Here is a 21202-nt window from a genome sequence, read left to right as displayed (position 1 = left end):
TTATTGGATAGGTTCTATAGGTGATGATGGTCCACCAGTTTTTGTTACACGAAATTATATGGCGCGATTACGTTTTATGCATAACATTATTCTGAGCATTATTTTTCCCTAAACAATTACAATGTAAATTGAGTTTTTTTGTTTAATACCACCATTCCTTCCCAAGAATATCAACATTTTCAGATACAGTGACTTTACAAGAATTGTTTTCTGTAACCTGATTGTTTTAAATAATATTTTCTTGTACAAAAGTTCTTTTGTTTCACGGGTTTTTCAGTTTGTATTCAACTTGAACAAAACGAAATAACAAATTGAAAATAAATGTGTAGTTTTATAATAGGCCTACACCTTCTCAGACCCATTCTCAGACCCATACGCACAATAAATAAATAAATAAATAAATAAATAAATAAATAAATAAATAAATAAATAAATAAATAAATAAATAAATAAATAAATAAATAAATAAATAAATAAATAAATAAATAAACGTAAATAATAACGTATTGTTTCAACAGTAGGGTTTCAACACAAACTAGGCATACTGGCAAATATATGCTGGGCAATACTTCCTGATGCGGATGGTCGAATAAATACTATCTCTGCGCATTGCGACATTCGTCCCCATTGCTCTAAATGGATTGATTCAAAAAAGTTTATAGTACCCGACGTTCTACGGCTTTTTATAAAAATATCGCGAGAAAAGACCAAAATTGAAAAGAAATGGGGTTTTAAATTGAACTTTAGAATTTGAAAAGTATAAATCATGTTAGGTCTAAGGCTGTGCTAACACTTTTCTTTGATGACTTTGACCACAATTTTTTATTTTTTCAAATATCTTAAAAATTCAAGAATCTAAGCTAATTGAACAGACAGTAGTATCAAAATTGTACTTTGTAATTTTTAAAGTAGGGTATCAATTTAAAGTTTGAAAATGGCATTTACTGGCTTTTGCATCTGAACTCTTCACATTTTACAAATTTTTTGCTCTCTAATGAAAATAATATTTGTTTTACAGTTATTATTTACAGAGACAAACACATCCAATAGATTATATGCTTATAATGTTTGTCTTAAAAATGCATTGTGCGGCATACACATAATTTTGATCACACACAGTCAAATTATGGCCCCATTTACACAGAGCCTTAAGTCGAATTTGAACTTAATTTCATACACGGTAATCATATTTTGAATGACAACCTGGAGCAACTTTTGTTGAATTCAATTCAATTGCGATTTTGTAGTGCAACAAACACACAATTTAAGCTCATAATGGTTATTGAACTCATCGCGCAATTTGAATTTGATGTTGCAATTTAAGTTGACTTCTTGTTGTGTAAACGGAAATGGGGCCTACTCAAAACTGGACTAGACAACAGATTGTTAGCCAGTCACCCATCCACCTGTCATTTAGGATGGGCAGTTACTCAACTCGCTCCTGGGACGGCAAAGATTATTGCCTCAGGCAGATGCTAAATTCTAAAATTAATGCTTGAATAAGTTATGTTCTCAAAACAAGACCAATAAATAAATCAAGGCTACAGCAAATACTATTTGAATAACTGACCCCCCCCCCTATGTAGCAGAGGTCTGGTTTATGTTTTCAGTGTCAAATATGGACATGGAGTTTTGGTGAAAATGACTGGTATTTGTCAAATCCTAGCCAAGACTCTGCTACACAATGATTCTTCATGCAGGTCTCAATAATTATCACATACCATATTCAATATAATTATCACCCTATTAGCGCTCAGGCTCCAAGCAGCAGTGGCGTAGATTTCTTTTCTGACATTGGGGGGATGGGTTGGAAAAATTTTTCTTAAAGTGTTGTGAATCCAGCACCTTTTAGCGAAAGAATAAGTTTATGGTACAAATGCGCGTGAAGCGTGTGAAAAATATTTGCCATTTTGAAGCTAAACTGTTGAAATATGGTGCAAAAGTGGAATACGTGCGGAAAAATTTGCACTTTGGGGCTAAAATGGCCTAATATGAGGTTAATTTGGTCAGAAACCCACATACAGGTGGGGGATGATTGTATGGACCACCCCCCTGGCAAAATATTGGGGGGGTTATTTCACCAGGAACATTATAAGGGAATCCTTAAATTTTCATTATTGACTATACATATCCTTACAACCAAGACAAACTGCTGAAATCATAGCAGGGCATGTCTGACATTTTGAAAGTTTAAATTTTCGATCATTTCCATCTCACTTCTCAGAAATAAATTGATATTTTCATGAAAATAATGAGTTTTAGCCACAATGAGAAGTGATGCGAGTGGGTGACAAGGAAAATTGGAATAAATTCATTAGCCTAATACAAGGCTCAACATTTACAACTAGGCATGAGTGCAAACAACAAACTTGTTAAAATGGACAAGTGCATATGGACAAGTGCGTATTGAAGCACTGGCACCAAGAAAAATTTGTAACTGTTACCAGCACTCAGAGTGTTAGCTAGCCACCCATCCACCTGTCATTTTGGGCAGACAGTTTGATCAAGTTTGCTTGAATAAGTTCTGTGAACTCAAAACAACACCATACTAATAAATCAATAATTTGACTGATCCCCAGAAGGGGTCAATGTTTGGTTATCTTTTCAAGATCAAAAATTGGACAGGCGCAGTTTTGGTGAAAATGACAGGCACTTGTCAAATCCTAGCTAAGACCCTATCACAAAAATATGTTAAATTACAGGAAAATGGTAGGGTCAATTGGGTTGCAATGGAACAAGATCTAAATAAAAATAACAAATGCTTCCTTGGGCACTCCAGTGTTAATTACACTGATTGTGGTACTTTTATATGATACATCTTGCACTTGTATTCATACAAAAATGTACATTATGGGCTACAAAACCACTATGTCAAAGGTTTAAACAGTTTACTTCTTCACCTACAAAAGGGAATAACAAACCATTCAGAGACATCAACAAGTTGTTCATTGTTGAAAGCATTTCATTATCACTTTGATCAATCCTCTTTTTTCTTCATTATTTTCTTGGGTTCATCAGGGAAGGTCTGAGACATTGGTGTTAGGCCTAGTAGCAGTATATGGCGCTGGTATTTCTTGCTCTGACGGAATAGGTTGTCAGTTCCATGAAGACGATCCAGAATTCCTAAAGTCCCATAATTATTGGTAAACCTAAAAACATAAAACAATATGAAAATATCATGAGCTGCAATTAGTGTTTCATCACTTTTGTCCACCATTGTGGGTGATTTAATTTAGTAAGATCTTTAAATTTAGTAATTAATTAACTACAAGATCAAAGTCAGAGCTAAGGGTGGCCAAAAATGTTCGAGCCCTGCTCTTTTTGGTCTCCCGCCATATGATTTTGTTTTACTTATGTAGAAGTTGTTAAATGGCGAAATAAACAACAAAGCAATTCAGGGAAGACAAATTGACTTGTAAGTCCAAACATAGAGAGCTTTCCTTTCCTGTTACATAATTCATATGTGACACAATCTGCTCCATGGGGCCCAAAGGAGGCATTTGTGACAATTATAGAGTTACTATAATTATTACCTTGAACAAACAGGCTATCATACACTGAAAACACCAAAAGTCTAGCTCACTCTAGCATGCTTGCTTTTAGATTTTTGGAAGTTTTGTTTTGAGTAGAGTGTATTTTCTTATGTATTTTATTGTATTTTACTCCATATTTTTGCCTGTATCTCAATTTCAAATTTCCACCTTTGGCCCACATGAACCAGATTGTGTCACATATGAAAGAAAATACAAAAATAAATACCCCCTGAGCACTACCTGGTACCGGCTGATCTAACATTGCCTCTGGTTGGTCAATTACATGATATTTTCATTTTAATCACCAATCAGAAATATGGAGCTTTACAAATAATTCACCCCATTTTTTTTGTGCAGTGAAATTATTCTAACAATGTTGCTGATTGGGCCAATTGATAATGAAAACTTCTTTTTGGCCAATTGGCAGGTAGTTCTCATGGGGTTAAATAGATAGAGAACTGACCTCCATAAATGGTTGAAAGTTTGTGCACAGGAATCAAGAGAATCAAATCTGAGCAACAATTTAAGACTAGACGGCATCGAAAATGAAATAACTTTTATGTACAAGGGGAAAATCTTGGATTGAGGGAAAATGTCTGGATCCAATAACAGGGATGAATACCAGATGGTCAGAGGACCAGCCAAAGTTTACATCATAACCCAGTGGGCACACATGACGTTGAAATCACATTGTAATTGCAAATGGACTTCAACCTGATGGACTTCAACCTGATTTCAACCTGATTTCAACCTAGAGGTTAGTTGAAATCAGGTTGAAATGTCAACGTTGTATTAACGTTGAAATTTCAACTTGATTTCAACTAACCTCTAGGTTGGGAGAAATAAAGTTTAATCTATGTGGTAAATTAAATATGAGAAAGGTTTTTAACACAAGTCAACACATACATAAATGACAGCCAGTGAAAAAATTTCACTGACTATCCAGGATTTTAACCTGGGACCTTCGGATCACCGGACCGATGCTCTACCAGAGTCAGATGGAGAAGAGCAGTGATGTTATTATCTATAGGCCTTCAGTTCAATACCCACCCTCTATCATCTTCTCATCCTCTAGGTTGAAATTAGGTTGAAATCAGGTTAGGTTGAAACTTTGATGTTGTATCAACGTTGATTCAACATCGAAATCCTAACCTGTGCCCACTGGGTAATGGACCCCAGAAAAGATACAGGCAGGAAGGAAGTCGTTACTCACTTGAGATGGTGGAAATCATGTGCTTCCGGTGAAGGCAAAAATGGTAGATGATATCCACAGTGTGCTACAACTGCTGAAGATACAACCATGACATACCACATCCATATGGTAGCAATGTGTGAACCCATCAGCATTGGACCTATCTGAGCTGGTATAATATTGGCAACTATATATTCAATTGGGTGAGCATAGATGGCGGTGATTCCGATGGGTGCGGTCCACTCATGGTGCCTCTTATGAATGTGCTTGTACAGACGAGGATGATGAAATAATCTGAAATATATGTAAATTTGAAGTTGAATTAACTTTTGTCCTAATAACTTTTTATGGCATTTTCATTTACATATATACCGTATTCATTCCAGAAGCGCCCATACCCCAATAAGCACCCACCCAGGGTACCGTAAAATTCCGTCGACAAGCATATATATGCCTCTAAACGAGGTTTTTTTGACACAAGAGACAAGAGGCAGACACCCTCAACAAAAACGTTATTTGGAGTTTGAACAACTATATTACTGATAAAGGCGGCTGTACAAACATGTATATTTGTAAGACCAATTTATTGCAATGTTTTTGAGAAGGGTATTGGCCTTTCATATCTTTCGTTAAAAAAACACCTTGTTTAGAGGCATATATGCTTCTAGACGGAATTCTACGGTATTTTGACTTTGCTAAAGGGTACCATTAATGTTGAAGTGACTGATAGATGTTGATACAGTGAAATAGCTTGAGGATTTGAAGTCCTGTGTAAACTTGCAATACATTTACTACATCAGAAAAGCTACAAGAACATCTCCGGACCCTATTATAATGTGGGTAAATTTGTCTTTAATAAACTGTCCTTACGAAAAAATTAGGTAAACCGGGTAAAAAAGAAGCGCCCACCCAAAATGACTTTGTAAAGCGCATTGGGTGCTTATTGGAATGAATACGGTATATTTACTACTAAAATACATCACAAAGTAATCTTCCTTCTTTCTGTGTGAATGCATCCAAATGAGGACACACAGGAAACATACAGAACAAACCTGGACACACAAGGTGATGGGCGAAATGACTGTATTCAGAAGATCACAAATAATGGTGATTTTAATCTGATGCATGTGTCCGCGGTTTGATAGGATAAAGTTAGATTCTCATTGCTTGTCTGTGCGAGTAGCGTACACAACGCAAACGAGAACACACAACTGAACAATTTCTTGTGTATGAACTGTGGACAAAAGGATGAACTATGGATGTCCATTTCTGCATTGTTAAATGTAAAACTTCATTTTGTTCTATGTGTAAGGATTTATGATTTGAAGTAGCTTGCTTATAGACCCGATCAAATTAACTCAACCGGAATGGTATAACAATTGAATGGCAGACATGTTGGTTCTAAGTTCTAAATGTCAGAGGGATAGGTCTCTAGTTCTTGTATTATCATGCAAATTGCCCTGTGGAGGCCTCATGGAGGGACTATAACGATATTAACATTATACCAATACTTACCGATGTGAATAATAGAAACCAATCTCTTCAAACAAGAGGAATATCACCAGCTCCAGTAGTACCCATTGCACAGTAGGCAATTCTGGACCATAATCACAACCTCTCCACATCATGATATGAAATATTATGTAACCTACAAGAAAATTCACCACTATCTGGTTGAAGACCACCATTTTCAAACATCTTTTCAACTTTGGCCATTCTACCTGGATTAAAAAAATAATAAAAAATAATATAATATAATATAATATAATATAATATAATATAATATAATATAATATAATATAATATAATATAATATAATATCTATATAAATAAAAGGAAGTCGCTAAATCTTGTTCGCGAATAGGCTCCGAGATGCTTTGACTTTCAGCTCTGATTTATTCGTACATTGATCGGGTACATATTGCCATTAAACCATCTGACGTTCATTTTTGCCAAACTATTCAATCACTATGGAAATAACAAAAAAAAATGGTCGGTTGCTAGGCCATTGAGGTCAATAACCTTATGGGTCAGGTCATGACAGCAAATGCGTCAAATGTACATCACGCGAGGTAAGTGGCGAGTCACGCACCTGCGCGTACACGGCTCCATGGTTTCACGCGCATTGCCGCGCATGGTATGGACACACTTAATGTTGACTTACTCCGCATAGGCCTACGTATGTGTACGCATCGTTTGTCTGGGTGTGTATGTGACTGACTTCTTCTCTGAGACAGTGGCGGATCCAGGAATTTGGGAAAGGGGGGGACACACTCAAGTTCTTGCCGCCACCTTTTGAATGGCCACAGTACCATTGTGTCGCCTAGCCCGTGCAGGGGTTGTGTCCCCTCAGAATTGGAAACTTGGTCAAAGTAGGCCTCAGGCCTTGAAGCCATTTCGGGATGAGCATTGGGTGTAAGCTGATGAAAAAGGGGGTCATTGAGTGAAAATCCTGGCTATAATATAGGCCTACAATCAAGGAATTTAATAGTTGGTACACCTTGACAATATGTTGGAACTCTTCATTGCCGCTCTGAGAGTTAAGTGAAATTAGTATAACTATGTTTGAAGAGAAGTACATACCTTCTCCTTTCCTCTTCTCTCCCCCATTCCCCCTCAATCAATGTTGGGGAGACTGGAGAGCCCAATGGAAAAAGTGCTTTCATCAACATTGAACTGGGGGAGAGGGGTGGCGATTTACATTTAGTATGCCCGAGTGTACCAACATTAATTTCTTTGATTGTCCGAGGCGAATGTAAAATATTTCATATAAATTTCGTTTTTGTCTCATAACTCAAAAACGGAATGTCGCATGAACTTCATATTTCACACAATTTGGGAGTGGATTATAGGCCTTTGAATTATAATAAATTTGTAAATAAAGAAATTGGTTTATTTAGGGAGTGGTCATTGAAATCCTCCCCTATGCTAAATTAAACACATTTTGTGATGGGTGCAAACTGCATCTAAAATTGGTTTTTGGTCCATATCTTTAAAGCAAACGCACGTATTACAACCAAATTTTACACATTTTGTTATGATGATATGTTTCCACTTCTATCAAATGTACAGTACGATATTTAATCAATTACGAGAAACACAATGCAAATATGTAGCACACCATGTAAAGCTATGTGAAAACCGACGAAGGCCAAATAAGCTGCATAATGGTGAAATTTTGCATTTTAGCTCAAAACAAGAGTTTGACAACACAGAAAAAATGACTATACGACCAAAATACTAAGGTTTTGTTAATGGTATTAATCATTGAGAGAATAGCGTTGAACTCTATCAAGAAGAGATAAAAAAAATTGCCGGGGTTCGAACCCGGTACCTCCAGATCATGGGCCACATACCACACCATTGGACTATTACGTGCAACTGTGATAAAGACTTGAATCATTGTACTAATACGTTAAAGATGTTAAACCATGACGCGTATTGAATACTTTTTTCTGTAACTATTGTGTAAACTGAATAAATTATGCACTTTGCATGGAGTTTTGCAAATTGACTCGGTAATCCACGATATATATTCATATTGTGTACAGAAACAGCTCAAAATATAATGACGTTGCTCAGTAACTGACGATATGCCTCGATAATCCACCAAAAAAAACCTTGTCTATTCTTTTTTCTAATGATATAATGGATTACCGTGCAATTGCTATTGAATTCAATAGCGTTTGTTTTGGTATACCGTTTGCTTGAATGACCCTGCAACTTTATGATGACAATCATTATGACTTAAAATGAAAGACCATTTTCACGTCGATCCGTGTAGCTTAATGGTAGCAGAGGTCGCTTCGTAATCGAGAGGTCCACGGTTCAAAACTTGGCGCAATTTTTTTTGTTTCCCACTCAAAAGGTTTACTTGTATTGGAATTGTTAATTTTTAATTTGGCCAAACTTATCTGAATGACAATGTTGTTATTTTCTTCTTCTTTGATTTAATATATTTGTCTTTTTGATTTATTTATATATTATATTTCCGGTGTTTCCTTATTGATAACTTAAATTACCGGTTCATCATGTTTGAAATGGATGGAAACTGTACCTTTTATTCTTTCATCAATACAGTTATAATATATATATTTTTAAAGATAAAATGGTGAATGATATTAACAATCATTTATGGAATTAAATCAAGAAAGAACAAAACAAGATGAGGTCAACGTATAATGTGCACATTTAACAGTTCAAGTTCTTATTACGCGGTTACGTATACGCATTGAATCATGCTGTCTACTGAAGATAACTAATACATAATTATGTAATGAATGATTTATGACCAATTCCTGACTTTGTTATATTATTTGTTTTCAACAATAATTAGGCGTTGAATTAGGACAACCAAATATTCGTATACAGCAATTCGGGCTAAAATAATTATGATAATTAAGAAGAAATATGCAACAGCGTGTTAATATACGCGTATTGTTAGAAAAAACGTGTTTATTTGGCCTATATAAAACTCAGCATTGTGGATGTTTTCAATAACCACTCCTAAACAAACAAATTTCTTTGCCGTCAAAATTTTTGTAACACATTTCAATAGGAGAGTATCTACCAAAAACTTGTGAGTGACAACAGTTTGATATGACTTCCCGTTTTTTAAGATATAGCACAAAAAACTAACTTTATGCGCGACAGCTTAGAGAACTAATCATGAAATTAGTAGGTTAGGGTATGGGTTGTTTCACTAACCGCTCCCTAAAAAAAGCCAATTTCTTTATCAACAATTTTATTAAGATTCCAAAGCATATGGTATACTCCCATATCATGTGCAATATGAAGTTCATATGACATTCCGTTGTAGAATTATGAGTTCAAAACGAAATTTAGATGCATATTTTGCCGTTTAGAGCCTAATACGAAATATGACGTAATTTAGCATAGGAGATGCTTTCAGTGACCACTTCCTAAATAAACCAATTTATATATCAACAATTTTATACTCATTCTAAAGCACATGGTCCACTTCTACATCGTGTGCAATATGAAGTTCATACGATATTCTGTTGTTGAGTTATGAGACAAAAACGAATTTTAGATGTCATATTTTGCGTTCGCCTCGGACAATCAAGGAATTTAATAGTTGGTACACCTTGACAATATGTTGGAACTCTTCATTGCCGCTCTGAGAGTTAAGTGAAATTAGTATAACTATGTTTGATGAGAAGTACATACCTTCTCCTTTCCTCTTCTCTCCCCCATTCCCCCTCAATCAATGTTGGGGAGACTGGAGAGCCCAATGGAAAAAGTGCTTTCATCAACATTGAACTGGGGAGAGGGGTGGCGATTTACATTTAGTATGCCCGAGTGTACCAACATTAATTTCTTTGATTGTAGCTATTAACAATTTACGGAATCGCGTAAAATGTTTTGCAGCAACTTTTAAAGATGTTGCTTACATGTTTTATACTATTATAACCCGATATTGAAACGTTTTCTAGCAACCTCTTTTAACCTTAATGCTTTATGTTTGTTGGGATAAAGTTAAAATCAATCATTTTGTCACGAGTTGTTTCAAAAGTATAATCTAAGGGATTGAACAACATTATCACAGGTCTGGATATTTATGATTATCAAGCTAACATGATCATTTACTATACTGGATGAATAATCTACAAGATACCGTGATTATCATCACCGTTTACCATGTTTACTAACCGCTCCCGTTTACTCAACTAGCGGGGACCCGCTAGTAATATAATATAATTAAATATAATTAAATGTAATGTAATGTAATGTAATGTAATGTAATGTAATGTAATGTAATGTAATGTAATGTAATGTAATGTAATGTAATGTAATGTAATGTAATGTAATGTAATGTAATGTAATGTAATGTAATGTAATGTAATGTAATGTAATGTAATGTAATGCTAGAATTACGCGGTTCGTAATTAAGGTGGCCTCCACAAAACTCTACACCACATGAGGCCACCATATACTATCACAATAAATACCAAGTTTGAAGTTGATCGATGATTGCGTTTAAGCTGGAGAGTGGTTGCACACAACCACAAGGTATTTTACAAGATAAACAAAATACAACTCTAACTCTAAAATACAATAAATTATTTAGCTACGATAAAAATAACACTATTTAGCAAAATGTGTGTGCAATGGTAAAATAGCAAGGTGATAAAAATAAAACAGTTTAATATAATGGCACAATTTTGTCTTTCAATGGCTAGAATTGTGTTAAGAATCCACAAAGATCCTAATGAACACATGTATTATGCTTGAACAGTGGCATGTCATGGGTCAGTTGCCTGGGAGGCAAAGATAACAAATTTCCCAGTAGGCATCAATTTAGCACAGTTTTTTATAGAGAGACAATTGTGCATGCAAATTTGAAATTTTATACTATTTTCCCAAGACTAGCTAGTTTAGCCCGAAGTCAATGTGAAATATTATGTTTACCACACAATTTGATGCTATTTGAGTCAAAAATCAAGGTGTTTTCCAGGCTGCAAAGAGATACGCATGGCAATATTTGTTCGATTTCTGCCCAGTAAGTGGAGCTGGTCAGCCTGGTAATATTGATCTGGAGGCACTCTGCACTCCCCCTTCCCATCATTCTGTATACTTACTGGCATATTCATGTCATCTTGAACCTTATATTTCAGAACAAATGATGGTATTCCTGTTACATCCACAAACAGAAAGAATGAGTTGAGCAACCAAAATGTAGAGAAGAGTATCAGATTGCTTCCTGAAATGGAAAGAAAGAAAGAACTGAGAATCAAGGCTATTGCAATAACATGATTTGGTTGTATTGGCTTGTTTCAATACAAAGCATGCAGTCCTGTATGAGTGATACACTGGATGTACTTTGGATGTACACACAATTTGCATTATCCAAGGTTTTAAAATGTCTATCACTAGATCTCCGGAACCGGGGGATAGGGAGGCAATAATTTTGGTGGCCATGGCAAGTACCATAGGGCCCCCTCAATAATGCGGGTCAAACCCCACTGGGCTCCCCCCTACCAATTTTTAAATCTTCAGGCACTTATGCTGTGTCTTTCTTACTGTTAAAACCCATTGTGACTGAACGACGTCCGACACTGTAAATTGGATCTGGTGTGTAAAACAAAATAGGCTACCAATGTAATATGTTATTATTTTTTAATTTCTAACTTCTTGATCTATTTATAAAAGTCTTGGGGGAAGTTAAAACTTGTAAACCCTTTACAACTGTCCCTCCCTCGTCTGGTGCTTCTGACTTACCCCAAATTCCAAGCACATACTCGTCACCGCCAGAGAAATCATGTATCTTCACCCACTGTCTATTCCAAAAATCTCCAGAGGCACCCCAAAATTTCTGTAGATGCCATGTCAAGGAGTTACGAATTGCAGCAAAGATTAGAACAGCTCCTCCAACAACAAATGCAAATTTCTTGAGGATGTCCATGGATTGACTAAATCTAGTTGGCTATTAAAGATACAAACATATTGAAATTATGCAGTGGTTGGTACTATTATATATCACTATAGTAACTACATGGCAAAACCAATGCAGACATATTGGAAAGTGTGTCTGTATGTTAGTGTGTTAAGTTTCCACCTGCTTTTAACAGGGCTGTCAACTCTCATGCATTGGCTGTGAGTCTCATGCATTTGGTCATTTTCTCACGGTCTCACGCCAAAGTAGTATAATCTCATGCCCAGGAAGTAAATCTCACACAAAGGGCTGTCAAATGAGTAAAATCTCATGCATCGTAAAAATAATTTGTTGTCCCTACCCCACCCACTTTTTAGATTCTCAAGCACCGTGGTTCAAATAATCATGGGTCAAAATGAACGTTGTAGTCTGCAAAAAATAATTCCGCCCCGGTACGACAGTGTCTCACGCCTAGCAATTCCAAAAAGTTGACAGCCCTGCTTTTAATGATATAATTACACCATTTTCATTCAACACATAATCTATTGATTTCTAATACATCTGCTGGCATTTGATTACTTTTTTAATTTTAATTTTCGAGAGATCAATAATATGTTAATTGTGCTCAATTAATAAACATTTGCTTGATCAAATTCTGCCATAATAAAAAGCAAAATATACGCATCATTTAAAAGGTTCTACACCCAACTTTAGTATATGCCTGTATCTCTGATTTTGTTCATTATGGTATTTAATTTACATTTTTCAGACAAATACAGCACCATTTTTTTTATTCAAAAACAAATCCTGTTTTCTACCAAATGAAACACCCCAATCCTAATACTTTAGTTGTGACATTTTGCAACTTTAAAAGAAGGTGCAATTTTATGTTAATTTTAATGATTTGTTATAGAATAGAATGTGAGTTTGCTAAAATTACTCCCTGTTCCAGGAAAAATACAGCACAAATTCTCTTTTGGATTAAAAAAATATTACCCCGTTTTGCCAAGCTAAATCTTAATCTTTTAGTTAGTTCTAACCGGCAATGAAAGTCAAATTTTTAGATATAAGAGTCAAAACATGTATTTGGGCCATGTTTTGTATGCTGTGGCAATCAAGACTGGTACAAAGACTAATTTGATATTAAATTTCAAGTTATGAATTCTAATTTTAGGAAAACTTATTTTCATCACTAATTTTCATCACCAATTATCAAAAATAACATAAAATATACTTGAGACTTTGATTGCTTAGACTTGTGCCAATTTGCCAAGTCTTAGAATTTTGAGACTGCAATCGTAAGAAAACAAACAAACTTCAATATTTTTGGCCCATTTTACCTCAAACTGCAAAAATATTAAAATTTGACTTCTGCTGTTTTAGTGTTAGAACTAAAGGATAAGGATTTAGCTATATATATTTCATTTGGCAAAACACTTAAATTTTTTAATTCCAAAAAAATTGTGCTGTATTTTTCTGTAATAAGGAGTAGGACATAGACTGATATTATTACACATGCACCAACTAATATAAGAGGTTAGTCTCAGGAACTATGAAATTATTATAATCTGATCTACTGGACTTACGTTTTTGTGAGTGGCAATATTTCACATCCTATCTCGGTTGCATCATCAGGCCAACTGATGTTAAAGCGGCAAAAGTTCGTTGACCTGTGAAGAGGATGTTACGTCACAGGTAGAAGATGAGCCAAACCTCTAAGGGATCTTCTTTATCGCTGAACAATAGGCCCCTGTCAAATTGTGTCGTAGCCCGCCTCCCTTATTAAGTGAAGGCTCCTCCCGTTTGACATAAATCGCTTCCTTGACTCCTCTCTCAAACCATCTGCTTTCGCGATCTAATATCTAGACATCCTTGTTGTCAAATGAGTGATTAGTGCTGTCTAAGTGCGAGTAAACCGCAACCAGTGCTAGCTCTCCTATGCTGGTACATGTGCTTCGCTAGAGTCTGTTTGGTCTCCCCTATGTAAAGGTCATCGCATCCACTGTCCTTGCACTGAATTGCGTACACAATGTTGCTTTGTTTGTCCTTTGGTTGTTTGTCCTTGGGATGGACCAGCGCTTGCCGCAAGGTGTTCTTTGGTTTGAACGACACTGGAATTCCTTGATCTTTGAAAATTCTGTGTTTTCTCCGACAGTACAGATACGTAAGGTATAGTCACGTTCCTGCCGCGTTTAGATTCACCTTCACCTTGCGTTGCATGTGCGGTGGACACTTTATCAGCTGATTTGGTTTGAGAAAGATTCAAGGCCTTCTGAAGGTGTTCGCGCTCCTTTTCCTTTGCGTTCTCACTTGACGGGATCGTGTCCGCTCTATGAAATAACGTCCGTATTACTCCGAGCTTATGAATCAGTGGATGGTGGGAATCAAATAACAAGTACTGATCTGTGTGTGTGTCCTTTCTGTACACAGATATTTCTAAGCGACCATCACTTTCCACTGGAACTAAAACAGTCCAAAAAGGCAATTTTGCCTTCCTTGAGTTCTTCCTGAGTGAACTTAATATGTTCGTTGACACTATTATGTGATCAAAGAAGGGGGCTAATTGATCCTTACGAATCTTCACCCATGTGTCATCGACATATCGAAACCAGTGCGTGGGGGGGGTGCTGGCTTACGATGCAAGAGCCAACCGTTCAAACTGTTCCATAAACAGGTTTACAACAATCGGTGATCCCATTGCGCATCCATGGCGTTGTCTGTAAAATTTTCCATCATAGACGAAATAGGTGGTATTAAGACAAAGTTCCAGAAGATCACAAACTTGGTCTGGACTAAGTTCCGTGCGCTCATTCAAGGTGTTATCCTTCCTTAGAAATTCTCTAACACAGTCAATCCTTCCTTCGGCGGTACACAGGTGACCAACGCTGACACATCATAAGAGGTAATAGTCTCATTATCATCCAATCGAATATCGCGAACTTTGTTTACAAAGTCCTGGGAGTTAATAATATGGTGTTGTGATTTCCCAACCAGCGGTCCAATAATGTACGCGATGTGTTTAGCTACATTGTATGTGACCGAGTCCACACTGCTAACAATAGGTCTCAATGGAGCATGGGGTTTATGGATCTTAGGTAGACCATAAAATTTGGGTACCGACTCACCAGGGTACAGTTTTTGATACAAGATACGGTTGATAACTTCCGATTTCTCAAGTTGTTTCATTTCTCTTCACAGGTCAACAAACTTTTGCCTATGATGCATCCGAGATAGGATGTGAAATATTGCCACTCACAAAAATGTAATTAAGTCCAGTAGATCAGATTATAATAATTTCATAGTTACCTGGATGAATGATAATCTTCATAATCGTTAGTCTCAGGAGCAAATTTTTAAAAAGTCAATGAGAACTTTATCTTTGTCTCTTTCTGTCAAGTTCTTTCTTTCTTTCTGTCAATCTTATAATGAGCCACCGTAGCCATATGCTTTGAGCCATGTTGACCATAGTTGGTCATTAGGACCATTGGGTGGGGGACAAATGAAACATGATCAACTTCAGGTCAAAGGTCATCCACTTCCGGTCAATGGCCAAAAACACGATTTTCACTAAAAATGCTACTTCTTCCACAAATTACACAGCACGATGATGGCACTTGGGCACATGCATCAGCTATTACCCAGTTTCTAAAAGTTATTGTCCAGAATTGGAGTCAAAGGTCATTAAAGGGATTAAAGGTCATTAAAGAGATACTTCCGGTCAAATACCCTAAAATGCTGCTGATGTCGCAAATTATAGTACAACGATGTTACTTGGTCACCAGGACCAATGGCTGGTGGCATAAATGTTCACTTTGATTTTGATTAATTATGTGTTTATTACTCAGAAAACCAAAATTGCAAATGAGAAACATGTAAAAATGACTTGGGCAATTAGCGTAGCAGGCTGACGATATGCTATAGGTGAGCTAACAAATTAACCCTGGTCCCTTGGTCCCTAGTCAAATTCACAAGTAGAGTGCATTTCAAAAAAAGACCTCTCAGTGAAATCAGCATATATATGCCTTATATGCATGCATGCTAGCTGGGCTACAGTCAGTCTACTCTGAAGTACAAAGTACAGACGCGGACGCACACATTGTGCCGACTTTGAAGGCATGCATACCTGCAGCAGAGACGCAGCACTACGCACTGTTAACGCGCTGTATACGCGCACGTTGTCACTTTGTACTTCAGAGTGGACAAACTGTAATTGGCAATAGGCCTAGTTAATGAGCTATTGCTAATGTCGCGTATATGTGTATGCGCAATTAGCTCTAGTTTACAATCCCACCAGATCGAGTTGAAGATCAATTACATTACCTGTGGTTCTGGTTGTTTAGGCTTCTGTAGTGGCCCAGAACCCACACAGCAACTTTCCAGTGGCCCAGAACCCACACAACTTTCCAGCTCCATTTTCTGCATCTGTTTAAAAGAGAATTTAAAATATGTGTTTCATAGTATTAGTATGTATGCCCTTCCATTTTCCTTTCAGGAATATTGACAAAATATGGAGAAAACTAAAAGGTCATTATTGTCCGATTTTTGAGATAGCATCCCTATTATTCACCCATTGCACGGTTCCGCCATATGCGAGGAGAGCCTCCATCTGGCATCATGCATGAATGGGAATTGAACACTTGATTGAACCAGTCATATAACATTGCGTAAAGTTACGCAATACTTCCTTTCATGTCTATTGCCAGTTCGAGGCTCTCCTCGCATATGGCGGAACCGTGCAATAGGCGAATAGAATTTACACTGAATTCCTTATGCCTGGACATACAAAAATTTAGATTTCTCTTGCTTGGGCGGTAACTCATAAACGTTACCAGCCCAACAGAAATATATGTCGCTAGCCAGACATTTGCCAGAGGTTAGAGTACAATTAAAAAGCACAAGTTGCACGAAAAATATAACTTACTCTGACTGTGTTGCGGATTTCTGTGATTTCCCTGAGGTGACGGAGCAACAGAGAAATGTGCGGATATCACATCCCAGAGCTAGCTCAAGTGGCTCAGCTCAGGGTTGCGATATTACCAGTTTATCATCCTCAATTTATTACCCGCCAGGCGGGCGGGTACTTTTGAAAATTTACCTGCCCGACGGCAAAATCACCCACCCATTTGGCAGAGTTAGTGTACTATTAAAAAGTTGACGGAGCGACAGAGAAGTGCTGATATCACATCCCAGAGCTAGCTCAGGTGGCTCAGCTAAGGGTTGCGATATTACCAGTTTTTATCTTCAATTTCTTACACGCCAGGCGGGCGGGTACTTTTGAAAATTTACGTTCAGGCCTGAGACGAATATTTCGTCTCAGGTTCAGGCAGGTGTTAAAGTACATCCCTGGTGCTAGCTCACAATTGCTGATTCCTAAAAGGTCTATTTTTTTGCTACATGTTGCTCAGATAGACCATGTTTCTAATCAAAGCTACATGTATTACTATTAACCCTAACCGAATCAAACATCAAAACACCTCAATTCACAAAGCATTAGGGACCGTTCACAAACACTTGTTAGGGGGGCCTGATGCAAAAAAATGTTATCGCAAAAGATTTTCGGGGCCCCCCATTCAGACCTCAAAAATTTCAGGGCCCCCCTTTTTGACATGAAAATGATGGGTCAACCCCATAGAAAAGCATATAAACTCATTTTTTTCAGGGCCCCCCTTAGAAGGGTCAAAACTTTTAAGGCCCCCCTTTTTGCATCAGGCCCCCCTAACAAGTGTTTGTGAACGGTCCCTTATGTATGCGCAGGTATCCCACATGATGCGACTGCATCATGATGCGACTTCATCACAGAAAGCTTGGCCTGCCAATTAAGCCAGACCCCATGGCAAGGTAGGCATGTGCAGGAGTGTGGCACCCGCTATAATTTTTGAGAAAAATGCAAAAATAGGCACAAAATTGGCCAGGGGTGTAGTACCACCTTAATGAGGTTATGAATATCATTTAATTTTCTCATTTTATTAAGCGCATATGGTCAGTTTCACAGTGGTCCTCTGAGCTCAGTCATGCAGCACTCCATGCATATTGACCTCGGAACCTCGCGGAGATAATTGCCTATCGATTGGATTGATGATGGATAAACATATTGGTGATGTCATGGCCTTAAACTTTGGTGGACAATTATAGAATAAGTATTCTTAGTCGATGGGAGTGGTCTAGTTCGTAGACACATAATTTGATTGGACAATCGCATGATTTTGGGTGCTGTCTATCAGGCCGTAGACGACCCATGTCATCATGAGTGTTGATAACGCGTAACATGCTTGTAGAGGTGCACGTATATTGTGTTGTATGCATAGACTAGTGCGGAATACTCACACATGCTAGCAGTACGCGCAACAGAATACATGAAGTTGTAAACAAGTTTCGTTCATTTTATAAAAAGGGAAGTTTTTTTGACGGTAACTTAGATTTTCGTAACAAAAATAGTTAACAGTTAAATTAAAATAATATTTAACTGACTATAATAAAGAATGAGAATAAACGATAGGAATTTTTGTTTTTACTATCCTCTACCTATGATAAACGACAGACAGGTCCAATATTTTTATCGTAGTTGCGCCGGCATCCACTACCGGTACTCAAAATATTGGACCTGCCTGTCGTCTATCACACGTAACAGTAGAGGCTAGTAAAAACAAAAATTTCTATCGTTTATTCTCTAATTGATTGACAAGGTTACCCCTGCGTCCCTTAGCCGCTTGTCAGGATCAGGGCCATACAAAATGTGGGAGCACGGTGGCCGAGCGGAACCGGCTACGACTCATATTCGGAAGGTTGCGGGTTCGAGCCCCGGCGACACCATCGTGTTGTGCCCTTGAGTAAGGCACTTTATCTCGATTACTCCTCTCCACCCAGGTGTGAAATGGGGAGCTGTTATGAATACTGTCCATTGGCGCCGCCTAAAGGTATGAGCATGCCTTGGGCATTGTATGGCAGCTGACATATTCTAACGACAGCGGAATAAATGTAAAGCGCTTTGGTACAGGCGCTGTATAAATACCAACATTTATGTGAGATCTTATAAGCAGAGCTCCTGGTGGGGGGGGGGGGCAAGGAGGCGAAGGCCGGGCCTGAAGCTCTTAGTATTAGTTAGTTCGCAAGGCAAACTTAAAAAAACCGGGCAAAACAGACGTGTCATTTATCGGTATGATATTTTCGTTAGTATGGTATGGGTTCCTCGTACCGTACTAGTATTAGTTTGTGTTCAAAACCCTGAGAGTCCGGTTTTGACGCATTAATATTTCCGTATTAACAATTAACGCAGAATTGTGAGAAAATTAAAAAGCTTACACATTTTCATGTCATGCTATAAACATGGATGAGGCAAAAAAAAAAGTGTTTGTTTGCCCAGACACGACCGACCCAAAAATTCAAAAAACATCATACACTTTTTTTAATTTTTTTAACAATGATATAAAAATAAAGAAAATTATGTTTTTCCCCATAAAAATGCCAAATGACACTTGAAAGTTAATATTCCTGGCAATCACAGCATTCATTTTTCCCATTTAGCCCTCCCCAACCATGCCAACAATATTTTACCATCAATCAACATCAATATAGAGAACCAAGCATGACAAGTACATGTACAGGTATGGTCTGGGATTTTGTACTCCAGCCCGATTTTGTTACCAAAGAGGTTAAACTTTATATGTTAAGGTTGAAATACATTCATAGCAGCCAATCAGAAAAGCGGTTAGAAAAGTATGCGGAGTACATTGGTTGTATATAATGTGCAATCTGCGTAGGCCTACTACGCACAGTGCTTTCGCACGCTTTTTGGGCGGGTTGATGCATTTTTATTTGGTCCTATTTTCCAACATTTTTAGTGATAGTTTTGTTATAAAAACATCAAAAATCACATGTTTTTTCTTCTTGTGTAGGAAATACTATTCAAATAGGTTAATGAACACGTTTTTAATACTTGTTACTCGAGAAATTAGACTAAATAATGCACTTGCGCTACGCACGCATCAACATCAGCGCGCATGCATTATTTTTGTCTGATTTCTCTCCCAACAAGTAATACACGTTCATTAACCTATAATTAAAGTTTGACACAAGTACAAAATGTAAGGCTGAATGTTGTATATTTTCTCTTACACCACTTGCTGCAACACATGTACACATCTAAAAAAAAGAAAAGAAAAAAAAGAAAAGGAAATCGACCTACCGACCCACTCCTTTCTACCCCATGTCTGGGCAAACAAACACTTTTTTTTTTTGGCCTGATGTAGACTTTCACTGTCCATTGCTGATGTTGCATGTGACTACATTGACTGAACATTCACAATTCACACACACTAAAGTTACATCACAGACATTGGAACACTTTGACTTTGAAGTAGCCTGAATGTCATTCATGCAAAGACATGCATTTATATCATACATTTTTACACAATATCTCCTTCATCGTAGTATCATGATCATGATTTAGGCTTTCAAGTTCCATGCCGTTTATCTTTTCAATAGCTTGTATTTACATTGTCTGATAGCATAGGGCGAGTGATTATAAATATAACTCTGTACACTATACTATACAGATTCATCCTGTATTTTACATGTTTAGCTTTCGCGAATCTGATTTGTTTCACTTACCTTGAGTACTTGTCTTCGTTTCGCACTTGGTATATCCACTCAAATCGTGTAAAAACCGAGTGGTGGGAAAACTGTCAAATGTTGCTTTATATTATTATCTAACGTCAATACTTTGATTGATCAACTTTCAAGGTTATAAAAGAATACGCAGGCACATACTTGTGCATGTCTCGTGATGAACATGTACAGCATCAGCACACTGCTGCACCTTTCGCTTTTCCTCAATGTTGATGTTTTTCTATGACGTCATAGGTAAACAGACCAACTCAGCCGGGTATAGACGCGATCCAGATATACAATTTTAAAGGAAAAAGAAGAAAGACATTTTCTTTTTGTTAAAATCTAGGAGACAGTAAATAGGCCTCGGGATAGGCCTATGGTCATTTTCACAATCATATTGTAACTTTTGTTCCGGCAAATTTGTCTTGAGTCTGTGTAGGTTGAAAATTTTGCCCGCGATAGTGGGGGGGGGGG

At 37.2% G+C, this 21202-nt stretch overlaps 1 protein-coding gene across 1 annotated transcript; it reads right to left on the bottom strand.

Moving 5' to 3' along the window:
- Positions 1-1443: 1443 nt before the first annotated feature.
- On the bottom strand, positions 1444-20913 carry LOC140161141 (fatty acid hydroxylase domain-containing protein 2-like). Its single transcript, XM_072184573.1, has 7 exons — positions 20729-20913; positions 16442-16543; positions 11968-12172; positions 11328-11449; positions 6241-6446; positions 4747-5019; positions 1444-3149 (listed from the first exon to the last, which is right to left on the bottom strand). The coding sequence occupies exons 2-7, from the start codon at positions 16541-16543 to the stop codon at positions 2978-2980; spliced, it is 1080 nt and encodes a 359-aa protein (XP_072040674.1). The 5' UTR covers positions 20729-20913; the 3' UTR covers positions 1444-2977.
- Positions 20914-21202: the final 289 nt, after the last annotated feature.

This window comes from Amphiura filiformis, chromosome 9 (assembly GCF_039555335.1).
Source record: "Amphiura filiformis chromosome 9, Afil_fr2py, whole genome shotgun sequence".
Classification (NCBI taxonomy): domain Eukaryota; kingdom Metazoa; phylum Echinodermata; class Ophiuroidea; order Amphilepidida; family Amphiuridae; genus Amphiura; species Amphiura filiformis.
This window is presented reverse-complemented; position numbering and strand designations above follow the sequence as displayed.